Consider the following 26,986-nt stretch of genomic DNA (forward strand, 5'->3'; position numbering starts at 1 on the left):
ACAGAAAAAAAAACAAGTTAAAATCTACTCACATCAGAGGAGGAAGGGAGGGAGAGAGCGGGGTGAAAACGCCCTGGAAAGTTGGTTGATCGAGAAAGAAGTGACAGAATCCTAACAGACTGCAAAGCTGTGGGTGGAAGAGGTGCTCTTCTTGGGCTGGGTAGAACGGGAGAGAACACGTTTTCCAGGATGCTCAGGGAAGTGTGAGGCTTCTTGGGCGCAGGGACTGCGCACAGGTAAACATGCACTTTTTTTTATATATCTTCTCTCAAATTGAAGTGAAATTTGTTTTTAAAACTGTGCTGTTGGGCTTTTCCCCCACTGTGCTTTGAATGTATTATTGTTGAAATTCACTCACAAGAAGCTGACCAAGTTTAAACCAAGTTTTAAACTAAGTTGCAAAAGTTGTCTGAGTTATTCCAGTGGGCACATGTGGGAACACTGTGAATGAGTGGCAAGATTACAGTGACTTTGTCCTATTTTACGACTGGTTTATCTCCTGTGGTATTTTCCTATGGATACGTTTTGCTGGGCAGTTCAACTGTAGGAATCGAAAATAGTGTCATATTACTTTGGATTGGTTTTCGCTTGTAGCCATAAAGTTGTGTGGGTGACATCATATTGTTTAAAAGCGGGTTTAAAGTAGTGTAGCACACAAGCAGTGGGTGTGTACCCTCAGCCACAGCATGATTGTAGACTTGACTGGAGTTGCGCACTTCACTTTTCCTTTAACTGCACACAAAGGCTGTTAATCAAGGTGTGAGGTCACTGTTTTCGAGCAAATTTAAAGAACCCCTGTGAGATTTTAGTGCCTTGCAAAAATATTACAATTACAAAAGCTCACTTTTATTTACCCTTTATTTGTGATGTAATTGTGCAAGATGATTCCAGTTTTTGGGGATTACAAAATCTTTTTTTTAAAAAGCAACAACATTAGAATACTCCACACACTAGATCACACTTGAATAAAAGAAGAAGTGACATAAGAGTTGCGAAGTTGTGAGCATTGACACTGTTGAGCAGATGTTTCTCTTATCTAACACTTTTTTTTGGGTGTTGGAGCTTGAAAATGTAAAGGCACTTCCCTATGGGACCTTGCAGCTACGAGCTTGGGTGTGGATTCCTCTCCTTCACCTCACTCCACCCCCTCCTTTTTTTTCTCTCTCCCTTCTTGCTCTGCTGTCTCCACAGAGAGGCACACCCTTCAGAGCAAACGCAAAAAAAAAAGAAAGAAAAGAAGCCCTTACACGGTTATACAGCGCATGCCTCCAAGCACTTACCAAGGTGTTCCAGCAAAATGAAAAGTTTTAATCTTAACTTTTGTCTGTTCGGTTGTGCTGGATAGTCATCAGTCAATGTCACTGAATTTTGAATTATGAAAATCGCATACATGGACGTTTCTGTGCATTCTCTGGTGGAATGTGGTGAACTTCTCTGACAACAATCTGCACTCTTTCTCTCCACCTAATGTTGTACAAGCGACTGCTGCTTTGTTCTGATACGTGCCCTATTGTTTAAGATTTCTATTTAAAAAAAAAAAATGACGCACCGACAGATTTCTCTCTTTTTTTTCCCCAACCTCTCGGGTGGAGTGTGCATGGGAGTCTAGTGGGGAGAGGAGGAGAAGGACGGAGGAAGATCAGGAAAAGGAGCCAGGCAGTGAGCTAGTATGGGGGGAAGGGAGGACGGGGGCAAGGGGGGGAGTAATGGAATGTAGTGGTTTGGAAAGACGACCTAATTGAAACCAGGCTTGAGGCGTAGAGGGGGCCTGAAGATTTCACACATTTGTAGAAAGAAAGAGATACATTTTTATAAATTCTAGAAAGTAGCCACATGCATATATTTATATATATACATATATATATATAGCATACGCGACATCTCCCCGGTTATCAAATCATCGCAGTCTGGTTTGAGTTTGACGTGATATATTTGTTCAAGTTCAGACATAAGTCGATCCACACAAAGCCCTTTGTTGAATCTCACTTAAAAGTCAAATTGCACCATACGCAGTTGCCTCTCCGCCCAAAGCTCCATCCAGCCACACCCAACAGTCATTTTCAGTCGGGTGTGTTACCTGTTTGTTGCCGCGCTCCACAACAGGTTTGCTACAGCACACACACACTCCACTAATGTTTTAGGGCCTCGCAGCTGTGGATGTCAGGCATTCCTCAAATTGCCCTCCTCAAGGTGATTGTGACACAAGGTGTTGGGAAAGGCAAATGGCGACACATGGCGAGAAAAATCCTTGAGTGTCTGGTTGTCGTTTAAGTTCTAATAATGTGTAGTCTAATAAAAAAAAACAAGTTTTATTAAGAAAGGGAGTGGACCTTTAAAAGAACAAATATGTGACTAACTTTTAAGTGTTGAAAAATGAGTTCTTTACTGTGCGTATCTTTTAACAGGGCCTCATCTTGGCCTGAGACCAGTATGGTTTATTTACATACACTGTGTGTCTTTTTTCAGCAGCATAGTGGCGACATTACTACAAGCTGTCACCACAGTGAAGCTCTGTTGATAAAGTTTTGCTTAATTATTGCGGCCGGGATCCCGCTGCGAGTGCCTAGTGATTTTATTTGCCACCCACGTAACAAACCGCTTGTCTGACTGTGTGGCGGCCTCAGTTCGAGCGTGTCACAATATTTAGCGCAGCTCTCCACCCGAGTCACTCATTTGATGAGTGACAGCACAGACGAGAGGAGAGGCAGCGTTGCTCACCCATGCCAGTGTGAAACGGAAAGAAACTGCTCTCTCACACACTTCCTCTCCTCATTTCCGTATGGGTTTTTTAGAGCGAGTGGTCGCAAGGAGGGACAGTTTGGAGAGGTACAAAGAGGTGGGCGTTGTCAATAAACCGGAAGAAAGTGATTGCGATGACGCTATAGGTTCAAAAAAGGGATTTAGAGACATAGCTAGACTATTGGACACCCTTGAGATTTGTCCAATTGTGAATTTGTTGATATGAAACCGTTCCAGGCGTTTAATTTTCCTCCAGCTGCAAATAAACATTTAACTGCAGTGTGCGATTTAGAGTCTTTCTAGGCAGTCCTCCCAGCAGCCACTCCCTTCTCATCCATCCAGTGCTGCTTTGGAATGTCTCAGCATGTCTTCCCTATGCTGCGTGGAGTGCCTATCATGAGCATTGACTGCCTTGTTGTTGAGAAATTGTGATTTGAGAGGTATGATGACACAGTCATCACAAGTCTCACATAATACCCCTGCCAGTCACACCCATGCACGGGTGGGACATTTGCGAGCATGGAATTTTAAAAAAAAAGAAGAAAAAAAGGTTGTAAATCATTTTTCTGATAAGCCAATAACTTTCATCAATGCTCAGCCAAATCTCTATTCGACGAAATTATCCAAAAAAGTCTTGTGTAACTGTTGCTGTACTGCAAACCCTAGCATCAGCTCACTGTCTGACCCGGCCCAACCCCCAAAGATCTTGCACGAGGAGTGACATGCGGCATCTGTTACAAAATCTCACTTTGGAATAAGGCACCAAAAATGTCAAGGCAGCAGGTCATGGAATGTACATTTAGAGATACAGCTTTGTTATGGGCTTCCTTTATCTTGCACAAGACGTTCAAGGTTGGCACAGACATTCCAACGCTTTTGTGGTCTAAACAGCTCTATAGTTTTGTAACTGTGAGGTAGACTATTGTCCATCTATACTTATATGTGTTGCTATGGTTTCCATGTAGCATTCACATTCCTGCACCATTAATTGACTTGGAGTTCTAGTTCTGTGGCAGTGATGTTAACTGTTCATATAAACTGAAATGAAGTTTGACTCTGGACTATATAAGGTTTTCTATGAATGACTGCAGACCTCAAATGATAATGTGGATTATGTGCCAGTTGCTCTCTCTCTGTCTCTCTCTCTCTCTGTCTCTCTGTTGTGTAACTCATGCCATATATGTCCAGGCAATGCTTTTTCTTCATTTTTTTTTTTTTTATCACTTTGTTGGTTGCTTAATATTTCTGACTGTAAACTGCCCATTGGAACCAGACCAGTCTTACGTCAGACCTTCAGCTTTGATCAAAGTGATTTGCTGAATGTTTTGCAAAAATGTTTGCAAAGGTTACGATGCAACTTGAGTTTGTAAAAGGACTTAGTTAAAAACTCACATATATGCATATGGAAAAAATAAATTGTATTCAAATTGAGATCCTTCCTGACTGGATGCCCGGAGATAAAATTAAAGAACAACGAGTCATTATGTGAGTAATGGCTGTCTGGCTCTTACCACCTTGTGCAGCTTGTAGCCTTTAGTCTGCTGTCCATTTGTGAGCGTGATAATTAAAATACAGTTCACTCGAAAAATCAAGATAGAGTTGAGTTGTACTTGCGATGTAACACAATCCCTGGTTTTATTTGTGAGGAGAGTGTTTTCAGGGTTTTCGTTCGTTTTTTCCAGTTGGCGCTCGACTCCTGCCAAAGTCACAATGGTTTAATCAGCACCAGGCCAACTCGGCGTCAGTGGGCAGGCTTTGGTCTTCTGCAGGAATTGTGGTTTGGTTTAGGGCTATGTGGACTACGGAGAGCAGAAAAGAACAATTTATTTTGACGTGCATTCCTTTTTATATGCGTCACACATGCATAACCTATCTGCCTTTTTGAGGAAAGTGTGGCCCAGCAGTGGGGCCTGCTGCTTTTCTTTTATCCGTTGTACTTGCTGCGTCAAACTACAATATTAAGAGTGGAATGGACAGTCTATTTTGTTTTGACAGCAAGACTAATTTGGCCACTACTCCTTTCTCTCTTTCCCCTCTGTGCATTGATGCCTTTTCATTTATTCGTAATCAAATCTTTTCACTCACCAGCACCCCTGTGGCTAATTTACTTATGATTTAGCTTTAATTATTGTCACACAGCTCCTGCTCTATGTTCACCAAACTAATCGGATTTGGCAATCAACAAGATGGACTACAACCAATTTGATCTGTTTCCAGTGTGCCGTGACCTACTTAAAAATAAGACAGTCAAACAAACACTTTTGTGCTTTATGTGCAAAGAGGAGTTAATGCCTGGGGGTGGAGTCCAGGGTTGGAAATGGATAGTGAGGTGAGGCGCGGTGTTTCCCAAACTTTTTATTTGGGGACCCACTCTTTAAAGATGACAAACCCACTCCATTCACAACATAAATTGTGACAAGAACAAAGTTGTGCAAACTACAACGTTCAGGACAATTTTGAATGGTATCCCTAGCCCATTTCCAAGACACTAATAAGTGAATCCCAACACCAATTCATGCATGTTATTGAAACATACACACACAAATTGTGAGTGAAAGGCACAAACAAACCTCCCGCAACCCATCTGTTGACAGGTGAAGAGCATTGTTTGTCGCATGAATCAAATACCTAGGCGGAGCCCGCTGAAATAAGGTATGGTAACAAAGGTGATATGGATGAAAACCCAGTCTGGTGTGTTCAATCTCAGCAGTCATTTGAGCTTTTCACGGTACCATTATGTATGATTATCTATCTCGAGTGAATGTGGTGTTGTTTATTTGAGCAGAACCTGGAAGTGGGAGGTGGGCACTCACGCAGGGTGCAGAGTGGGAGGCATAGAATAAAGCTAGTGTCAGAGTCAGAGAGAAAGAGGACATTTCTTTGGAGTTAGTCACTGTGGGGAGAGGCTGGGCTCTCTTCCAGCTGGCCTGACGGCTCTATCAAGGAATGTATGTGACTGGAGGCCTGGGTGGGGCTGTGCACTGAGCTTCCCTGTAAGAACAGCACAGAAGCAAAGAGATTTCATTTGCCTTGTGGACTGTGGCATGGTATTCTCACTCTTCATGATAGCATGTGTTTTTATTTCCCTTCCTCACTGGTGGTGACCATAGTTCACTGTAATGTTGCGTACTTATGTGTGTTTATGTATGTAATCTCACCAAGGTACATTGAGTACAGTGTGGCGACCTATTCCTCATCTTGAAAAAAGTATTCTCAAGTATTGTAAAAAGTATTCAACTTCCATGACATTAGTTTTCACTTCACATCCTCCATGTTTAGTTTTTTACCTTGTGCATTGCTGCTATAGGTCACTTCTTACTCATGTCTTAACCAAATGACATGTTGACCAACATGGCTGACTGATGAATGAGTCTCTGTAACCAGAGTATGTGCTCGAGAGTGTACACAGCTGCTAAGGGATAACACAAACATAATGACACCTACATACTGGCTGGCATTTATCACAGCGATGTCCCGTCCGTTTCAGCACAGAAAGACAGTCACCGCGTAAACTCAAAAGCATTTTACAGGCTTGACAGCAATGGTGCTGTTTTGAAAAGGTTGTGTTTGCTCACTTTCTCTCTACTGTGTCTGTTACAGATATTTAAGGCCTGGCTGTTTAGAAATGTGTCAGTGCCTCACAACACAGTTATTTGGCATACATTTTACCACAGTAATGAGCACTTTCTTTTATTGAACATAGGGGGCTTGAGAGGGGGGAGGATAATAATGGGGTGGGAGAGCCTGTCTGAGAAGGGACGTGTTCCCACTGGTAGACACCTGTATGTACACATCAAGTGTGGTCGTGTTGTTGGTGCAATGACGAAGGCTTTGCTTCGCAATATGTTGAGACTGAGACTGACCAACAAGAAGTAGAAGAAAGGTATTAGCAACCATATTATCCAGGCATCTTGGATAAACAGTGTGCTACTCTGTATGTCTACCTCCTCTATCTGCAGCTACACCAAAGAAGCATGTGACTTTATTTACCTAACGGGAATGATATACATATTACGTAGTAGGGTAAATACTACTGCCTCTTGATGGTTAGTTATTAAAGCTTCTGAAGGATTTGATTGACTGTGGAATGTCCATTAAACATTTAATCTAAAATTATTATATCTTGATTGCAAATATGCACACGCATACATGTGATGGCACACATCTGTCAAACATTCACCTTCAACATGAAGATATTATGCTAAATGATGTATTATTGTTGTTTGTATTGCCTGTGGTTCATTTATTATACATTTAAAAAAAAAACTGAATTAAGTTAACCCATTTTTTCTTCTTGTATTTGTCAGCAGAAGTCAAGAGAGACAAACCACATCATCAGACTGAAGCCCTTGGCATTGCTTGAGCAATCCAAGGTAAGTTTCTGTAAAACAAAACATCTACACACCATATCAGTGTTTCTGAGAAGTCTTTTTTTTTTTGTCACTGCACATCACTCCACTCCAAGGCTATGTAGTTACTCTCACCTTTGAACAGCCTGCTACTATACGGCCAGCTGCCGATCATCTGTTGGAATGTTTGTTGCAAAGCCCACTTTGAACCTGGCAGGTCATGCCAGTGTCATTCAGCTGGGAAAGGCATGCCTTGTGGAAACCTGACACTTTGCTTCTTCTGCCCCCATGCATGCTGCTTCTTGCATCCCTCTTTCATTCTCTTGTGACCACCTGTTCTGCATGAATCCGTCTCTGCGTCGTATAAAACAACATTGCCAAAAGCCTGTCAAGCTCACAGTGGTAACTCTTTGTCATCAAATATATGGAGGGTTTATTACTTTACATTGGAAGGGCAATGCCTGTCCCAAAGTACACACTGCCTAAGGAAATTCCTCTTTGGTTGCAATCTGGTCTATAACTCTTTTTTCTGTCTTTCCCCACATGTCCCATAGCTCAACACTCATACTAGAGCACAATAAATGATAGTCAGCAAGTTCTTCTATCTCCTGTCACCCTGATATTCTTCCTGCCCTCATGGTCACTTTGTCCTTCAAGTATGGCAATATATCACATTTAAAGACAAGTGACGTCAGGGTCGTCACTCACATACAAAAGAAACAGAAATGAAAAGGGAAATAAGGACAACTGGTAAATTGTGTTGTTGCTTGATAGCTTTTACTGTAAGACTGTCTGCCTGTCTTATGATCCCAAGAACAGAGGCTTGCTTCTTTTACAACACAAGCCATGTCTGATTATGGGATCTTGGTGGATTATATCTGGATTCATAATAGTTGATGCAATGTCATTGCATATTCTAAACTTGTTTAAACCAAGTTTAATAAAGGAAAGGGATGGTATCATGTAAATACAATGCCAAACGCAATGTCAGTGTTGACAACTTTATAGTGATGGCCCCAAATGTTTTACTTGGCCACTGACCTCTTATACAGAAACTTGCAGGCCAATATTCCACAAAAGCATTCTACAACCATTATTCCCATTTTCTCGCTTTCTGTCTTGCTCACTCTCTCTGTCTTCTCCTTCTCACAAACTGCTTTCCTTCCCTTTCATATTGCTACATGCTGTGGCTCCTCCCTGCAGCTTGCTGCCAGAAATATGCCAAAGTTGTGAGAACAGGGATGGCCTAAATAGATTGCTGTATCATGGCGATGTGTGGGAAGAGAAGGCACACAGTCACCTTTTGAAATAAAAAGGTGATCATTAAAATTCACAAATTGATTGGCAGGGAGGTTTCTGCTCACTTACATCACTTGGCATAAGCAATGTTTTTCTTTTCTCATTAACTGGGTGATAAGAGGAGGTGGGTGTGTCAAACTGCTGCTTTTTAACCCATGAAGAAATCATATGCTTTTGGTTCAGTCTAAATACTCTCAGGGTCGGATCAGAGGGGACTTGTTAAATGTCAGCTTGTGTGGAATTTGATCAATAAGAATTGTGATATGCTGGATCTTTTTCTCTGTAAACTGCCTAATTTGTCCCCACTTGTAAGCCAGCTTGAATGTACGGATGATGATTTCAGTCAACAAATGTTCTGTATCATCTCACTTTTTGGCACTCCTCTGTTGGGGTACCTAGCATAGTTGTGGGACCTAAATGGTGGAGCTAGATGTAGCAGTGTTTACTTAATTAAATGTATTGGCGGGCAATGTATTGTTGTCCGGCTTACACACCCCTTGTGGAAATGCAAGCCAGATTAGTATTCATTGCTCCAAACCATTTTGGTTTGATTCCTTTTGCCGTTGTGGATCTGCAAACTGTCTTTGCGAAAGAAGCTAAACCTTTAATTAGTCCAGATTTTTTTATAATATGATTTGAGAAAATGGGTCACGGGGCAGCTAGCACTGTTGCTAGCAAGAAGGTCCAGGTTTTTTCCCCAGTTCAACCAAGGGCCTTTCTGTGTGAAGTTTGCATGTTTTACCTGCATGCACATGGGTTTTCTTTGGGTTCTCCAGTTTCCTCCCACAGTCCAAAAACATGCAAAGGTTAATTGGACACTCTAAATTGACCGTAGGTGTGAGTGTGAATGGCTGTTTGTCTCTGTATGTTGACCCTGTGATGAAGTGACGATCTTTCTAGGGTGTTCCCCGCCGTTCGCCCTGTCAGCTCCAGTTCCCTGTGACCCTCATGTGAAGGATAAAGTGGTAGAAAATTAATGAATTTGGAAAAATAGGCAAATGCCAAACGAATGCAATAATGATAATAATAATAACAACAATAATAATAATAATACATCATATTTATATAGTGCTTTTCTGGACACTCAAAGACACTGAATGTGAATATGTAAATCATTGTTGTTTAGGTAGAGACATGTGGCCTATACATTGTACAGGTTATGGAGCGCTAGGAGTATTGAAACAATGGATTGTCAATTCTGAATATGAGAATAACAGCTAATCAGCATGTCTAAGGTGAAATATCCTTGCAATGGTTACAAATATTTTTACTAAAGTGCGCATACATTTTCTGTCACCAAAGTGAGAGAACATGCAGCATGTATTGCTGTACACTATGTCTTAATATGTGTGTCTGAACACTATGTTTTCCTACACATGGCAGCTATAATGATTGTTCTCTGTATTGATACTGGAGCTGGGGTGTGATACTGGAGGCACAGGGTCAGGCAGCTTTTCTAAGGGTGTGGTCTGAGCTCAACAAAATTTCAAAAGCATAGAGCTCTGAGAGGGAAGGGAGAATAATGGTTTGGTTTCGAAAAATAGAGGATGTGTTGTCTCACAGGGTTGTATCGCCACCTGATGTTCACAAATGGGTCTTACAACCTAGACCTATTTTAGCTCACACACACACATACACACACACACACACACACACACATTTATATATTATATATCCTATATTTTTCTTTATCTTAGTATTTTGTGAATATACAATTGTATAATCCTGTGTGTTAGGATTCTGTCTAATCTCTGTTTTATTTATGTAGGAAAAACCAAGATTTTTTCCATCACAACTGAGGCCAAATAGAGAAGAGCAAAAAAGGTATTTTATTTTTATTTTTAAGACCCTTGTATTTCACATATACAGCACAAGCACAAGTTCTTCAAAAAAGACATTATTCTTTCTTTTGAACCAATTATTTCTCTGTTATAGATGGCTGAAGAGGAAGAAACCAGGGAAGTTCTTTTCCCAGACTGGGAGGGTCCCGACCAAACTGGCTTGACAATTGAACAGACAGGAGGAGAGATCTTTGTTAAGGAGGTCAAAGGAGAGTCACCTGCGGCTCGGTCTGGAAAAGTATATGAAGGTAATACATTTTGCCTTGTCAATGTCTTTGAACAATTATCAATTATTTTAAATGAATCGATGTGTAAAATGTTTGTTAACAGACCTTTTTGTTCTCGTCACCACTTAATTCACAGGTGATCAAATTGTTGGTGCCACAATTTACTTTGACAACATGAGCTCAGAAGAAACAGCAGAGCTACTGAAGACACTGAACCGCCATAAGGTTGGACTGAAACTGCAAAACAAAGGAGACAAATCCCCCCTCTGCTCGCCTTTGGGCACACCATGTCGCTCACCAATGGGTACACTGACATGGGAAGGGAAGACGCGATTTGGAGGATCCAGTCCAGACATCATCCTTGTTAGTTTTTAAATTATTGTAGTTACTGTATATAGTATCTGACTTGTTTGTAGTGAATCTCTGAAACACAATCCTGAAAGAAATCCTGTTCTTTTGTCCACAGGGTGGTGATGAGGAGGACTATAAGAGAATATACACAAAAAAGATCAAACCAAGGCTGAAGTCTGAAGATCTTGCAGAGGGAGTAGATGTTCGTACAGAGCGCCACAGCAGCACAAGCAGTGATGGCAACACTATTACTACAATCACCCGGCGCATCACTACCTACACAGTAGATATGCCAAGTGACATAAGTGAGCAACTTGAACTTTCAAGCCCAGAGTTTAAGGGGCTAAAGCTTGAATCTGGAGATGGCTCTCCTGGATTCAGAATCACACATGGCAGTACTTCAGTTAAAGAGGGAGCAGAGGAGGGAGTTTTTGAGTCAGGCAATGTCTCCAAAGAGACACGCTGGGGCAGTGGGGTTGTTAAGACAACAATAACCTCAAGAGAGACAGAAAAAGACAGAAGTACAGGTCTTAGATATAAAGGGCCAAGCACTGGAAAAAAAGGTGACCAGGCAGATTTTGACATTTCAAGAGCGAGTGGAGAAAAAGGAGATGGAAGAAATCAGGTGTCAGAAACAAACATGGCAATAATAAACAGTGGGACTACTAAAGTAACAATAGGCAGCGTGGCAGGTGCAGATGTTGATGTTGACCTTCCCAAAGCTAACACTGATGTGAATATAAAAGGGCCGAAGATGCCAGGTTTAGACATCAAACTAAGAGGTTCTAAAGTGGAGGGAGATGTGGATGTCTCACTCCCAAACATTAAAGGAGATATACAAGCTCCTGAGGTGGACCTTGAAGGACCAGATGTTGACACTGAGGGCAGCAAAGTAGAATTTAAAATGCCTAAATTCAAAGGTGCATCGTTTGGCATCACAGGTTCAAACATAGAAAGCCCAGATGTTTCCCTTTCTAAAGCCAACATTGATGTGAAAGCAACTAACATTGCCATCAAGGCTCCAGAGATTGGCAGTGGAGGCTATGATGGAAAAATCAAAGGACCCACTTTTAAGGTGTCAACCATAAAAGGACCAAAGATGCCAGATATCAAATTAAAAGGTTCTAAAGTGGCATCAGAGATTGAAGGAGATATACAAGCTCCTGAGGTGGATATCGAAGGACCAGATGTTGACATTGGGGCCAGTAAAGGAGGAATTAAAATGCCTACATTTAAAATGATGTCATTTGGCATCCAGGATCCAAACATGGTCAGTCCAGATGTTGATGTTAATCTTCCCAAAGCCAACATTGATGTGAAAGCACCTGAAGTTGACATCAAATATCCAGAGTTTGACACTGAAGGACCAGATGCAAAACTGAAAGGGCTCAAAATCAACATACCAACAATTTCAGGACCCAAGGTGTCAACCTCAGATGTAGATGTCCATCTAAAAGGTTCGAAACTGAAAGGTGAAGTTGACATGTCAGTTCCAAAAATAGAGGGAGTGATAAAAACATCTGAAGTTGACATCACAGGTCCGAAGGTTGATATTGAAAGGCCAAAGGGTGTATTTGAAATACCAAAATTAAACATGCCTTCCATTAACATTAAAGGTCCTACAATGGAGGGCCTGGATGTTGATGTGAACCTTCCAAAGGCAAACATTGATGTGGAAGGAAGTGAAATTGACATTGAAGGCCCCGATACAAATATCAGAGGGCCCAAACTAAAAGGTCCTAAAGTGGAGGGAGATGTGGCTGTCTCTCTTCGAAAGACTGAAGGAGATATACAAGCTCCTGGGGTGGACATTGCAGGCCCAGATGTCGACATTGAGGGCAGCAAAGGAGGATTTAAAATACCTACGTTTAAAATTCCTTCATTTTCCAATAAAGGTACAAAAGTAGAAAGCCCAGATGTTGATGTTAATCTTCCCAAAGTCAAAGTTGATGTGAAAGGTCATGAAGTTGACATCAAATCTCCAGAATTCGACACTGAAGGACCAGATGGTAAATTGAAAGGGCCCAAATTCACAATGTCAACAATTTCAGGACCCAAGGTGTCAATTCCAGATGTAGATGTCCATCTAAAAAGTAAAAAACTGAAAGGTCAAGTTGACATGTCAGAGATAGAGCGAGAAAAACGAACACCTGAAGTTGACATCAAAGGTCCTAAGGTTGATATTGAAGGACCAAAGGCTGGATTTGACATGCCTAAAACCAGAATGCCGACTTTTAATCTCAAGGGTGCAAAAATTGAGTGTCCAGATATTGATGTGAACATCCCCAAGGCAAACGTTGATGTGAAAGGAAGTGATGTTGATATTAAAGCTCCAGAAATTGACATTGAAGGCCCTGATGCAAATATCAGAGGGGCCAAATTGAAGATGCCAACCACAAAAGGAGTAACAATGCCAGATTTAGACATCAAACTAAAAGGTCCTAAAGTGGGAGGAAATGTGGATGTCTCACTCCCAAAGATGAAAGGAAATATACAAGCTCCTGATGTGGACATTGCAGGACCTGATGTTGATATTGAGGGCAGCAAAGGAGGATTTAAATTGCCTAAATTAAAAGTCCCAACATTTGGCATCGAGGCTCAAAACATAGAAAGCCCAGATGTTGATGTTAATCTTCCCACAGCCAACATTGATGTGAAAGCACCTGGCATTGACATTAAGGCTCTAGCTATTGATATTGGAGGCCCTGATGCAAAAATTGAAGGGCCCAAATTCACCATGCCAAAAATTTCAGGACCTGAATTGTCAATGCCAGATATAGATACCCAGCTGAAAAGTCCCAAATTGAAAGGTAATGTTGACATATCAGCTCCAAAGATAGAGGGAGAAATAAAAACACCTGAAATTGATATCAAAGGTCCTAATCTTGAAAAAACTGCTCCAAAATTTAAACTGTCAACGATATCCGGTCCAAAAATGTCTTCAACAAATGTTGACATATCCATGAAGGGGTCAGGTCTGAAAGGCGATTTAAAAGGGGATGTTGAAGTTAAACCAGATATCACAGTTGACATTCCTGAAATAAGCACAAAGAAAACCAAATTTAAAATGCCAAAGTTTGGAATTAAGGGTCCAAAGGTAAAGGGCCCACAGACTGATGTAAGCCTCAAAGGGGAAATTGGAAGCTCTGAAGGCGATGATGTTGACCTGGGATTAAATGATCCAAAAATCAAAGGTTCAAAATTCAAGATGCCTAAATTTGGATCCAAAGGCCAAAAGACTGAAATGCCAGAAGTTGATCTTAATGTTGACATTGAAGGCCCTGATGCAAACCTCCAAGGACCAGATATGAAACTTCCATCACTTTCAGGACCCAACATTCCAGACTGGGATATTAGCCTGAAAGGGCCCAAAGTAGAGGGAAATGTCTCAGTTCCAAAGATTGAGGGTAATATAAAAGCTTCCAAAATTGACATTGAAGGAACAGATTTGGACCTTGATGGTAAAAAAGCAGAATTCAAAATGCCTAATCTCAAAACTCCCTCTTTTGGAATCAAAGGGCTGGATGTTGAAGCACCAGCAGTTGATGTTAGTCTGCCAGAGGCTGATGTTGATATTAGAGCTCCAGATTTTGATATCAAAGGACCAGAGGTTGACCTGGAATGTCCCAGTGGTAAGATCAAGGGACCAACATTCAAAATGCCAACCATCAAAGGACCTCATATCTCTATGCCTGATGTGGATTTCAATGTGAAAGGTCCAAGAATGGAGGGGCCAGATATCAATTTGAGACTCCCCAAGGGTGAAATTGATGTGAAAGTACCTGACATTGACATCAAAGCTCCAGAGATTGACATTAAAGGCCCTGATGCAAACCTCCAAGGACCAAAGAACACATTTCCATCAAGTTCAGGACCCAAGCTCCCAGACTGGAAACTTAAACTGAAAGGGCCAAAAGGTAAGGGTGATGTTGATGTCCCAGTTCCAAAGACTGAGGGTAACGTAAAAGCTCCTGCAATTGACATTGAAGGACAAGATTTGGACCTTGATGCCGAAACAGGAGGATTTAAAATGCCTAAAATCAAAATGCCATCCTTTGGATTTAAAGGCACACGTGTTGGAGGGCCAGAAGTTGATGTTAGTCTCCCAGAGGCTGATATTGATATCGGAGCTCCAGATGTTGACATTAAAGGACCAGAGGTTGACCTGGAAGGTCCCAGTGGTAAGATCAAGGGAGCACAATTCAAAATACCAACCATCAAAGCACCTAATATCTCTATGCCTGATGTGGATCTCAATATGAAAGGTCCAAACCTGAAAGGTGGTGTGGATGTATCAGTTCCAAAGATTGAGGGTGATATAAAAGGACCCAAAGTTGACATTGAAGGACCAGATGTTGACCTTGATGCTAAAACAGGAGGATTTAAAATGCCTAAATTTAAAATTCCATCCTTTGGATTTAAAGGCACACACGTTGAAGGGCCAGGCGTTGATGTTAGTCTCCCAGAGGCTGATATTGATATCAGAGCTCCAGATGTTGACATCAAAGGACCAGAGGTTGACCTGGAAGGTCCCAGTGGAAAGATCAAGGGATCAAAATTCAAAATTCCAAACATCAAAGGACCACAAATCTCTATGCCTGATGTGGATGTTAATTTGAAAGGTCCAAACTGGAAAAGCAGTGTGGATGTATCAGGTCCAAAGATTAAAGGAGACATAGGAAAACCTGACATTGATTTCAAAGGTCCAGGGATTGATATTGAGGGACCAAATGCTGGATTTGACATGCCTAAAATCAAAATGCCAACTTTCAAAGGTGCTAAAATGGAGGGCCCAGATATTGACGTGAACCTCCCTAAAGCTGACTTTGATGTGAACTTACCGAGTGTTGACGTCAAAGCTTCAGAGATTGACATCGAAGCTCCTGATGCAAAACTCCATGGACCAAATATCAAATTACCATCTATTTCAAGACCCAAGCTCCCAGAGTGGGATCTTAAACTGAAAGGGCCCAAAGTAAAGGGAGATGTTGATGTCTCAGTTCCAAAGATTGAGGGTGATATAAAAGGACCCAAAATTGATATTGAAGGACCAGATGTTGACCTTGATGGTAAAACAGAAGGATTCAAAATGCCTAAATTCAAAATGCCATCCTTTGGATTTAAAGGCTCACATGGTGAAGGGCCAGAGGTTGATGTTAGTCTCCCGGAGGCTGATATTGATATCAGAGCTCCAGATATTGATATCAAAGGACCAGAGGTTGACATGGAAAGTCCCAGTGGAAAGATCAAGGGATCAAAATTCAAAATTCCAAACATCAAAGGACCACAAATCTCTATGCCTGATGTGGATGTTAATTTGAAAGGTCCAAACTGGAAAAGCAGTGTGGATGTATCAGGTCCAAAGATTAAAGGAGACATAGGAAAACCTGACATTGATTTCAAAGGTCCAGGGATTGATATTGAGGGACCAAATGCTGGATTTGACATGCCTAAAATCAAAATGCCAACTTTCAAAGGTGCTAAAATGGAGGGCCCAGATATTGACGTGAACCTCCCTAAGGCTGACTTTGATGTGAACTTACCGAGTGTTGACGTCAAAGCTCCAGAGATTGACATCAAAGCTCCTGATGCAAAACTCCATGGACCAAATATCAATTTACCATCAATTTCAGGACCCAAGCTCCTGATGCCCAAAACTCCATGGATGTCTCATATCAAATTACCATCTATTTCAAGACCCAAGCTCCCAGAGTGGGATCTTAAACTGAAAGGGCCCAAAGTAAAGGGAGATGTTGATGTCTCAGTTCCAAAGATTGAGGGTGATATAAAAGGACCCAAACTTGATATTGAAGGACCAGATGTTGACCTTGATGGTAAAACAGGAGGATTTAAAATGCCTAAATTCAAAATGCCATCCTTTGGATTTAAAGGCTCACATGGTGAAGGGCCAGAGGTTGATGTTAGTCTCCCGGAGGCTGATATTGATATCAGAGCTCCAGATATTGATATCAAAGGACCAGAGGTTGACCTGGAAAGTCCCAGTGGAAAGATCAAGGGATCAAAATTCAAAATTCCAACCATCAAAGGACCTCAAATCTCTATGCCTGATGTGGATTTTAATTTGAAAGGTCCAAACTGGAAAGGCGGTGTGGATGTTTCAGGTCCAAAGATGAAAGGAGACATAGGAAAACCTGACATTGATTTCAAAGGTCCAGGGATTGATATTGAAGGACCAAAGGCTGGATTTGAAATGCCAAAAATCAAAATGCCAACTTTCAAAGGTGCTAAACTGGAGGGCCCAGATATTGATGTGAACCTCCCTAAGGCTGACTTTGATGTGAACTTACCGAGTGTTGACGTCAAAGCTCCAGAGATTGACATCGAAGCTCCTGATGTAAAACTCCATGGACCAAATATCAATTTACCATCAATTTCAGGACCCAAGCTCCCAGAGTGGGATCTTAAACTGAAAGGGCCCAAAGTAAAGGGAGATGTTGATGTCTCAGTTCCAAAGATTGAGGGTGATATAAAAGGACCCAAACTTGATATTGAAGGACCAGATGTTGACCTTGATGGTAAAACAGGAGGATTTAAAATGCCTAAATTCAAAATGCCATCCTTTGGATTTAAAGGCTCACATGGTGAAGGGCCAGAGGTTGATGTTAGTCTCCCGGAGGCTGATATTGATATCAGAGCTCCAGATATTGATATCAAAGGACCAGAGGTTGACCTGGAAAGTCCCAGTGGAAAGATCAAGGGATCAAAATTCAAAATGCCAAACATCAAAGGACCTCAAATCTCTATGCCTGATGTGGATTTTAATTTGAAAGGTCCAAACTGGAAAGGCGGTGTGGATGTTTCAGGTCCAAAGATTAAAGGAGACATAGGAAAACCTGACATTGATTTCAAAGGTCCAGGGATTGATATTGAAGGACCAAAGGCTGGATTTGAAATGCCTAAAATCAAAATGCCAACTTTCAAAGGTGCTAAAATGGAGGGCCCAGATATTGATGTGAACCTCCCTAAGGCTGACTTTGATGCGAACTTACCGAGTGTTGACGTCAAAGCTCCAGAGATTGACATCGAAGCTCCTGATGTAAAACTCCATGGACCAAATATCAAATTACCATCAATTTCAGCGCCCAAGCTCCCAGACTGGGATCTTAAACTGAAAGGGCCCAAAGTAAAGGGAGATGTTGATGTCTCAGTTCCAAAGATTGAGGGTGATATAAAAGGACCCAAACTTGATATTGAAGGACCAGATGTTGACCTTGATGGTAAAACAGGAGGATTTAAAATGCCTAAATTCAAAATGCCATCCTTTGGATTTAAAGGCTCACATGGTGAAGGGCCAGAGGTTGATGTTAGTCTCCCGGAGGCTGATATTGATATCAGAGCTCCAGATATTGATATCAAAGGACCAGAGGTTGACCTGGAAAGTCCCAGTGGAAAGATCAAGGGATCAAAATTCAAAATGCCAAACATCAAAGGACCTCAAATCTCTATGCCTGATGTGGATTTTAATTTGAAAGGTCCAAACTGGAAAGGCGGTGTGGATGTTTCAGGTCCAAAGATTAAAGGAGACATAGGAAAACCTGACATTGATTTCAAAGGTCCAGGGATTGATATTGAAGGACCAAAGGCTGGATTTGAAATGCCTAAAATCAAAATGCCAACTTTCAAAGGTGCTAAAATGGAGGGCCCAGATATTGATGTGAACCTCCCTAAGGCTGACTTTGATGTGAACTTACCGAGTGTTGACGTCAAAGCTCCAGAGATTGACATCGAAGCTCCTGATGTAAAACTCCATGGACCAAATATCAAATTACCATCAATTTCAGCGCCCAAGCTCCCAGACTGGGATCTTAAACTGAAAGGGCCCAAAGTAAAGGGAGATGTTGATGTCTCAGTTCCAAAGATTGAGGGTGATATAAAAGGACCCAAACTTGATATTGAAGGACCAGATGTTGACCTTGATGGTAAAACAGGAGGATTTAAAATGCCTAAATTCAAAATGCCATCCTTTGGATTTAAAGGCTCACATGGTGAAGGGCCAGAGGTTGATGTTAGTCTCCCGGAGGCTGATATTGATATCAGAGCTCCAGATATTGATATCAAAGGACCAGAGGTTAACCTGGAAAGTCCCAGTGGAAAGATCAAGGGATCAAAATTCAAAATTCCAAACATCAAAGGACCTCAAATCTCCATGCCTGATGTGGATTTTAATTTGAAAGGTCCAAACTGGAAAGGCGGTATGGATGTATCAGGTCCAAAGATTAAAGGAGACATAGGAAAACCTGACATTGATTTCAAAGGTCCAGGGATTGATATTGAAGGACCAAAGGCTGGCTTTGAAATGCCTAAAATCAAAATGCCAACTTTCAAAGGTGCTAAAATGGAGGGCCCAGATATTGATGTGAACCTCCCTAAGGCTGACTTTGATGTGAACTTACCGAGTGTGGACGTCAAAGCTCCAGAGATTGACATCAAAGGCTCTGATGCAAAACTCCATGGACCAAATATCAAATTACCATCAATTTCAGGACCCAGAGTCCCAGACTGGGATCTTAAACTGAAAGGACCCAAAGTAAAGGGTGATGTTGATGTCTCAGTTCCAAAGATTAAGGGTGATATAAAAGCACCTAAAATGGATGTTAAAGGACCAGATGTTGACCTTGATGTTAAAAAAGGAGGATTTAAAATGCCTAAATTTAAAATGCCAACCTTTGGATTCAAAGGCCCTCATGTTGAAGTGCCAGAGGTTGATGTTAGTCTTCCAGAGGCTGAAATTGATATCAGAGCTCCAGATATTGATATCAAAAAACCAGAGGTTGACCTGGAAAGTCCCAGTGGTAAGATCAAGGGACCAAAATTCAAAATGTCAACCATCACAGGACCTCATATCTCAATGCCTGATGTGGATTTCAAGTTGAAAGGTCCAAAGCTGAAAGGCAATGTGGATGTATCTGTTCCAAAGATTAAAGGAGACATAGGAAAACCTGACATTGATATCAAAGGTCCACGGATTGATATTGAAGGACAAAAGACTGGATTTGACATGCCTAAAATCAAAATGCCAACTTTTAACCGTAAAGGTCCTAAAATGGAGGGTCCGGATATTGATGTAAACCTCCCCAAAGCTGACATTGATGTGAATGTACCTAGTGTTGACATTAAAGCTCCAGAGATTGACATCGAAGGTCCTGATGCAAAACTCCATGGACCAAATATCAAATTACCATCAATTTCAGGACCCAGAGTCCCAGACTGGGATCTTAAACTGAAGGGACCCAAAGTAAAGGGAGATGTTGATGTCTCAGTTCCAAAGATTGAGGGTGATATAAAAGGACCCAAAATTGATATTGAAGGACCAGATGTTGACCTTGATGGTAAAGCAGGAGGATTTAAAATGCCTAAATTCAAAATGCCATCCTTTGGATTTAAAGGCCCACATGGTGAAGGGCCAGACGTTGATGTTAGTCTCCCAGAGGCTGATATTGATATCAAAGGACCAGAAGTTGACCTGGAAAGTCCCAGTGGTAAGATCAAGGGACCAAAATTCAAAATGCCAACAATTACAGGACCTAATATCTCTATGCCTGATGTGGATTTCAATATGAAAGGTCCAAACCTGAAAGGCGGTGTGGATGTATCAGGTCCAAAGATTAAAGGAGACATAGGAAAAACTGACATTGATTTCAAAGGTCCAGGGTTTGATATTGAAGGACCAAAGGCTGGATTTGACATGCCAAAAATCAAAATGCCAACTTTCAAAGTTCCTAAAATGGAGGGCCCAGATAAAGGAGACATTGATTGATTTCAAAGGTCCAGGGATTGATATTGAAGGACCAAAGGCTGGATTTGAAATGCCTAAAATCAAAATGCCAACTTTCAAAGGTGCTAAAATGGAGGGCCCAGATATTGATGTGAACCTCCCTAAGGCTGACTTTGACCTTACCGAGTGTTGACGTCAAAGCTCCAGAGATTGACATCAAAGCTCCTGATGCAAAACTCCATGGACCAAATATCAAATTACCATCAATTTCAGCGCCCAAGCTCCCAGACTGGGATCTTAAACTGAAAGGGCCCAAAGTAAAGGGAGATGTTGATGTCTCAGTTCCAAAGATTGAGGGTGATATAAAAGGACCCAAACTTGATATTGAAGGACCAGATGTTGACCTTGATGGTAAAACAGGAGGATTTAAAATGCCTAAATTCAAAATGCCATCCTTTGGATTTAAAGGCTCACATGGTGAAGGGCCAGAGGTTGATGTTAGTCTCCCGGAGGCTGATATTGATATCAGAGCTCCAGATATTGATATCAAAGGACCAGAGGTTGACCTGGAAAGTCCCAGTGGAAAGATCAAGGGATCAAAATTCAAAATGCCAAACATCAAAGGACCTCAAATCTCTATGCCTGATGTGGATTTTAATTTGAAAGGTCCAAACTGGAAAGGCGGTGTGGATGTTTCAGGTCCAAAGATTAAAGGAGACATAGGAAAACCTGACATTGATTTCAAAGGTCCAGGGATTGATATTGAAGGACCAAAGGCTGGATTTGAAATGCCTAAAATCAAAATGCCAACTTTCAAAGGTGCTAAAATGGAGGGCCCAGATATTGATGTGAACCTCCCCAAAGCTGACTTTGATGTGAACGTACCAAGTGTTGACATCAAAGCTCCAGTAATTGACATCAAAGCTCCTGATGCAAAACTCCATGGACCAAATATCAATTTACCATCAATTTCAGGACCCAAGCTCCCAGAGTGGGATCTTAAACTGAAAGGGCCCAAAGTAAAGGGAGATGTTGATGTCTCAGTTCCAAAGATTGAGGGTGATATAAAAGGACCCAAACTTGATATTGAAGGACCAGATGTTGACCTTGATGGTAAAACAGGAGGATTTAAAATGCCTAAATTCAAAATGCCATCCTTTGGATTTAAAGGCTCACATGGTGAAGGGCCAGAGGTTGATGTTAGTCTCCCGGAGGCTGATATTGATATCAGAGCTCCAGATATTGATATCAAAGGACCAGAGGTTGACCTGGAAAGTCCCAGTGGAAAGATCAAGGGATCAAAATTCAAAATTCCAAACATCAAAGGACCTCAAATCTCTATGCCTGATGTGGATTTTAATTTGAAAGGTCCAAACTGGAAAGGCGGTGTGGATGTTTCAGGTCCAAAGATTAAAGGAGACATAGGAAAACCTGACATTGATTTCAAAGGTCCAGGGATTGATATTGAAGGACCAAATGCTGGATTTGACATGCCTAAAATCAAAATGCCAACTTTCAAAGGTTCTAAAATGGAGGGCCCAGATTTTGATGTGAACCTCCCTAAAGCTGACATTGATGTGAACTTACCAAGTGCTGACGTCAAAGCTCCAGAGATAGACATCGAAGCTCCTGATGCAAAACTCCATGGACCAAATATCAAATTACCATCAATTTCAGGACCCAAGCTCCCAGAGTGGGATCTTAAACTGAAAGGACCCAAAGTAAAGGGAGATGTTGATGTCTCAGTTCCAAAGATTGAGGGTGATATAAAAGGACCCAAACTTGATATTGAAGGACCAGATGTTGACCTTGATGGTAAAACAGGAGGATTTAAAATGCCTAAATTCAAAATGCCATCCTTTGGATTTAAAGGCTCACATGGTGAAGGGCCAGAGGTTGATGTTAGTCTCCCGGAGGCTGATATTGATATCAGAGCTCCAGATATTGATATCAAAGGACCAGAGGTTGACCTGGAAAGTCCCAGTGGAAAGATCAAGGGATCAAAATTCAAAATGCCAACCATCAAAGGACCTCAAATCTCTATGCCTGATGTGGATTTTAATTTGAAAGGTCCAAACTGGAAAGGCGGTGTGGATGTTTCAGGTCCAAAGATTAAAGGAGACATAGGAAAACCTGACATTGATTTCAAAGGTCCAGGGATTGATATTGAAGGACCAAAGGCTGGATTTGAAATGCCTAAAATCAAAATGCCAACTTTCAAAGGTGCTAAAATGGAGGGCCCAGATATTGATGTGAACCTCCCTAAGGCTGACTTTGATGCGAACTTACCGAGTGTTGACGTCAAAGCTCCAGAGATTGACATCGAAGCTCCTGATGTAAAACTCCATGGACCAAATATCAAATTACCATCAATTTCAGCGCCCAAGCTCCCAGACTGGGATCTTAAACTGAAAGGGCCCAAAGTAAAGGGAGATGTTGATGTCTCAGTTCCAAAGATTGAGGGTGATATAAAAGGACCCAAACTTGATATTGAAGGACCAGATGTTGACCTTGATGGTAAAACAGGAGGATTTAAAATGCCTAAATTCAAAATGCCATCCTTTGGATTTAAAGGCTCACATGGTGAAGGGCCAGAGGTTGATGTTAGTCTCCCGGAGGCTGATATTGATATCAGAGCTCCAGATATTGATATCAAAGGACCAGAGGTTGACCTGGAAAGTCCCAGTGGAAAGATCAAGGGATCAAAATTCAAAATTCCAAACATCAAAGGACCTCAAATCTCTATGCCTGATGTGGATTTTAATTTGAAAGGTCCAAACTGGAAAGGCGGTGTGGATGTTTCAGGTCCAAAGATTAAAGGAGACATAGGAAAACCTGACATTGATTTCAAAGGTCCAGGGATTGATATTGAAGGACCAAAGGCTGGATTTGAAATGCCTAAAATCAAAATGCCAAACATGTGAAGGGCCAGAGGTTGATGTTAGTCTCCCGGAGGCTGATATTGATATCAGAGCTCCAGATATTGATATCAAAGGACCAGAGGTTGACCTGGAAGTCCCAGTGGAAAGATCAAGGGACCAAAATTCAAAATTCCAACCATCACAGGACCTCATATCTCTATGCCTGATGTGGATTTCAATTTGAAAGGTCCAAACTGGAAAGGCGGTGTGGATGTTTCAGGTCCAAAGTTTAAAGGAGACATAGGAAAACCTGACATTGATTTCAAAGGTCCAGGGATTGATATTGAAGGACCAAAGCTGGATTTGACATGCCTAAAATCAAAATGCCAACTTTCAAAGGTTCTAAAATGGAGGGCCCAGATATTGATGTGAACCTCCCTAAAGCTGACATTGATGTGAACTTACCAAGTGTTGACGTCAAAGCTCCAGAGATTGACATCCAAGCTCCTGATGCAAAACTCCATGGACCAAATATCAAATTACCATCAATTTCAGGACCCAAGCTCCCAGAGTGGGATCTTAAACTGAAAGGACCCAAAGTAAAGGGAGATGTTGATGTCTCAGTTCCAAAGATTGAGGGTGATATAAAAGGACCCAAACTTGATATTGAAGGACCAGATGTTGACCTTGATGGTAAAACAGGAGGATTTAAAATGCCTAAATTCAAAATGCCATCCTTTGGATTTAAAGGCTCACATGGTGAAGGGCCAGAGGTTGATGTTAGTCTCCCGGAGGCTGATATTGATATCAGAGCTCCAGATATTGATATCAAAGGACCAGAGGTTGACCTGGAAAGTCCCAGTGGTAAGATCAAGGGACCAAAATTCAAAATTCCAACCATCACAGGACCTAATATCTCTATGCCTGATGTGGATTTCAATTTGAAAGGTCCAAACCTGAAAGGCGGTGTGGATGTTTCAGTTCCAAAGATTAAAGGAGACATAGGAAAACCTGACATTGATTTCAAAGGTCCAGGGTTTGATATTGAAGGACCAAAGGCTGGATTTGACATGCCTAAAATCAAAATGCCAACTTTCAAAGGTTCCAAAATGGAGGGCCCAGATATTGATGTGAACCTCCCCAGAGCTGACATTGATGTGAACGTACCAAGTGTTGACATCAAAGCTCCAGCGATTGATATTGAAGGCCCTGATGCAAACCTACAAGGACCAAGGATCAAATTTCCATCAATTTCAGGACCCAAGCTTTCAGACTGGGATACTAGTTTTAAAGGGCCCACAGTGAAGGGAGATGTCTCAATTCCAAAGATTGAGTGTGATATAAAGGGACCCAACATTGATAGTGAAGGACCAGATGTTGACATTGATGGTAAAACAGGAGGATTTAAAATGCCTAAATTCAAAATACCATCCTTTGGATTTAAAGGCTCACATGTTGAAGGGCCAGAAATTGATGTTAGTCTCCCAGAGGCTGATATTGATATCAGAGCTCCAGATATTGATATCAAAGGACCAGAGGTTGACCTGGAAGGTCCCAGTGGTAAGATCAAGGGACCAAAATTCCAAATACCAACCATCACAGGACCTCATATCTCTATGCCTGATGTGGATTTCAAAGTGAAAGGTCCAAACCTGAAAGGCGGTGTGGATCTATCGGTTCCAAAGATTAAAGGAGACATAGGGGAACCTGACATTGATATCAAAGGTCCAGGGATTGGTATTGAAGGGACAAAGGCTGGATTTGAAATGCCTAAAGTCAAAGTGTCAAACCTTAAAGGTCCCAAAATGGAGGGCTCAGATGTTCATGTGAACCTTCCCAAAGCTGACATTGGTGTAAAAACACCTGGTATTGACATCAAATCAAAAAAGGATTTCAAAGCACCTGATCTTAATGTAAATCTCAAAGACCCTAAGATAAAAGGTGAGATTGATGCTTCAGTGCCATCCATCACTGTGGAAGGTGGGAAGACAGGCATTACATTTCCAAAATTCAAGGGTCCTAAGTTCGGAGTCAAATCACCAGAAATAGAGGGTCCTGATTCCATGGTTAAGTCACCCAAATTCAGTGTAGGAGCAAAAGGTACCAGAACACTCCCAGTTGCTGAAGCAAGCCTGGATGCTCCTGATATTGACATCAGTGTAAAGGGCAAAAAGGGGAAATTCAAACTTCCTAAAGTAAAAACAAAGACAAAGAAATCCGATCTTGACATAGAAATGCCAGCAGTCAACTTGGACGTAGACACACCCAGTATTCATGTCAAAGGAACAAAGGTAAAGAAGCCTCTTTTTGGTAAGCTTCATTTTCCTGATGTTGAATTAGATATTAAATCACCAAAATTGAAAGGTGAACATGACATTGATTTGCCATCTGGTAGCCTCAATACATCATTTGCGGGTTCAGGCGTGGGTAGTCCAAATGTTAGTTTTGGAGGGTCAATGCCAAATGTGAAAGGTGGTGCAGGTATTGATGCAAGTGTCTCAGGTAGCAGCGGAATTGGTAGACTTCAGTACCCAGAGGGTACGGTAACATTTCCCAAAATCAAAGTACCCAAGTTTGGTTTTGTTTTCCCTCAATTAGAAGGCCAAGAGTGTGGAGGAAATGTTGAAACAGAACTCTTAGCCAGTGGAGGCATGAACCTACAGTCTCCATCTGTCAGTTGCCAAGCCAGTTCACAGCATATTGAGGATCCCAGTTCAGAACTTAAGCATGGTGAAAGCAAAGTAAAGGTAAAGATGCCAAATTTTTTTGGCAAATCAAAAGCAAAGGGTAGTAGTGCAAGTGACATCCGTGGGCCAGAGGTAGAATTCAGTAATAGTGGAAAAGGCAAAAATGTCTCCAAGGACGTAAATGTATTCACTGGCGAGGTGATGGTTGGAAAATTGGAAGTAGAAGGTGATCCGAGATTTGATGTATCAACTAAAGGAAAGTCAGCTTCACTCGATCTGTTCAAGAAATCCAGACATCGGTCTTCTCTGAGTGACGAAGAGGGTCTTGCAGTCAGTTCTCCTTCAGTTCACTTGGCAGAGGGTGGTGACATTTCATTAGACCTTGGAGGAAGCAAGGTCAAAGGAAAGAAAAGCAAGTTGAAGTTTGGCACGTTTGGAGGTTTTGGTTCAAAGTCAAAGGGCTCATATGAAGTGGCACTTGGTGAGGACAGTGAAGCAGGAGCAGAGGGAAGTGCAAGTCTCTCACTACCCTCTAAGAAGTCAAGATTGTCTTCATCATCCAGCAGTGACAGTGGTTCAAGAGGTGCTGTTAGGTTCCCAAGAGTTGAAATGAAAAGCGAGGGGATTCGTCAGGGTGGGCTGTTTGTCATACGTCTTTACAACACCTGGAACCACACGTCTGAATAGAGTTTACCTTTGAAATAAATAAAAGAAATCATCTCTTGAATAAGAAAAAGTGTACTCACCAAGACAAAGAGATGCGGTATTATAAGTGCAAAACATCACGGGATAAAAACAGCCTATGTCATGAATGACCAATAATCTCAAGCAAGAAGCTCACGCGTGACACCTATCTAACCTCTGACCCCCTCTTCCCATCCAAACAGAATATTTCC

At 41.6% G+C, this 26,986-nt stretch overlaps 1 protein-coding gene across 1 annotated transcript; it reads left to right on the top strand.

Annotated features, from left to right (window-relative positions):
* On the top strand, positions 1–26,777 carry ahnak (AHNAK nucleoprotein). Its single transcript, XM_044040887.1, is given in 12 exon segments — positions 1–236; positions 7,050–7,112; positions 10,156–10,211; positions 10,323–10,476; positions 10,592–10,818; positions 10,922–15,720; positions 16,486–20,561; positions 20,593–20,717; positions 20,719–23,460; positions 23,462–23,555; positions 23,558–23,774; positions 23,777–26,777. Coding segments are annotated over 9 exon segments (15,435 nt in total). The 5' UTR covers positions 1–236; positions 7,050–7,112; positions 10,156–10,211.
* The last annotated feature ends 209 nt before the right edge of the window (positions 26,778–26,986 follow it).

The sequence above is a fragment of the Solea senegalensis genome, linkage group LG12 (assembly GCF_019176455.1).
Source record: "Solea senegalensis isolate Sse05_10M linkage group LG12, IFAPA_SoseM_1, whole genome shotgun sequence".
Classification (NCBI taxonomy): Eukaryota; Metazoa; Chordata; class Actinopteri; order Pleuronectiformes; family Soleidae; genus Solea; species Solea senegalensis.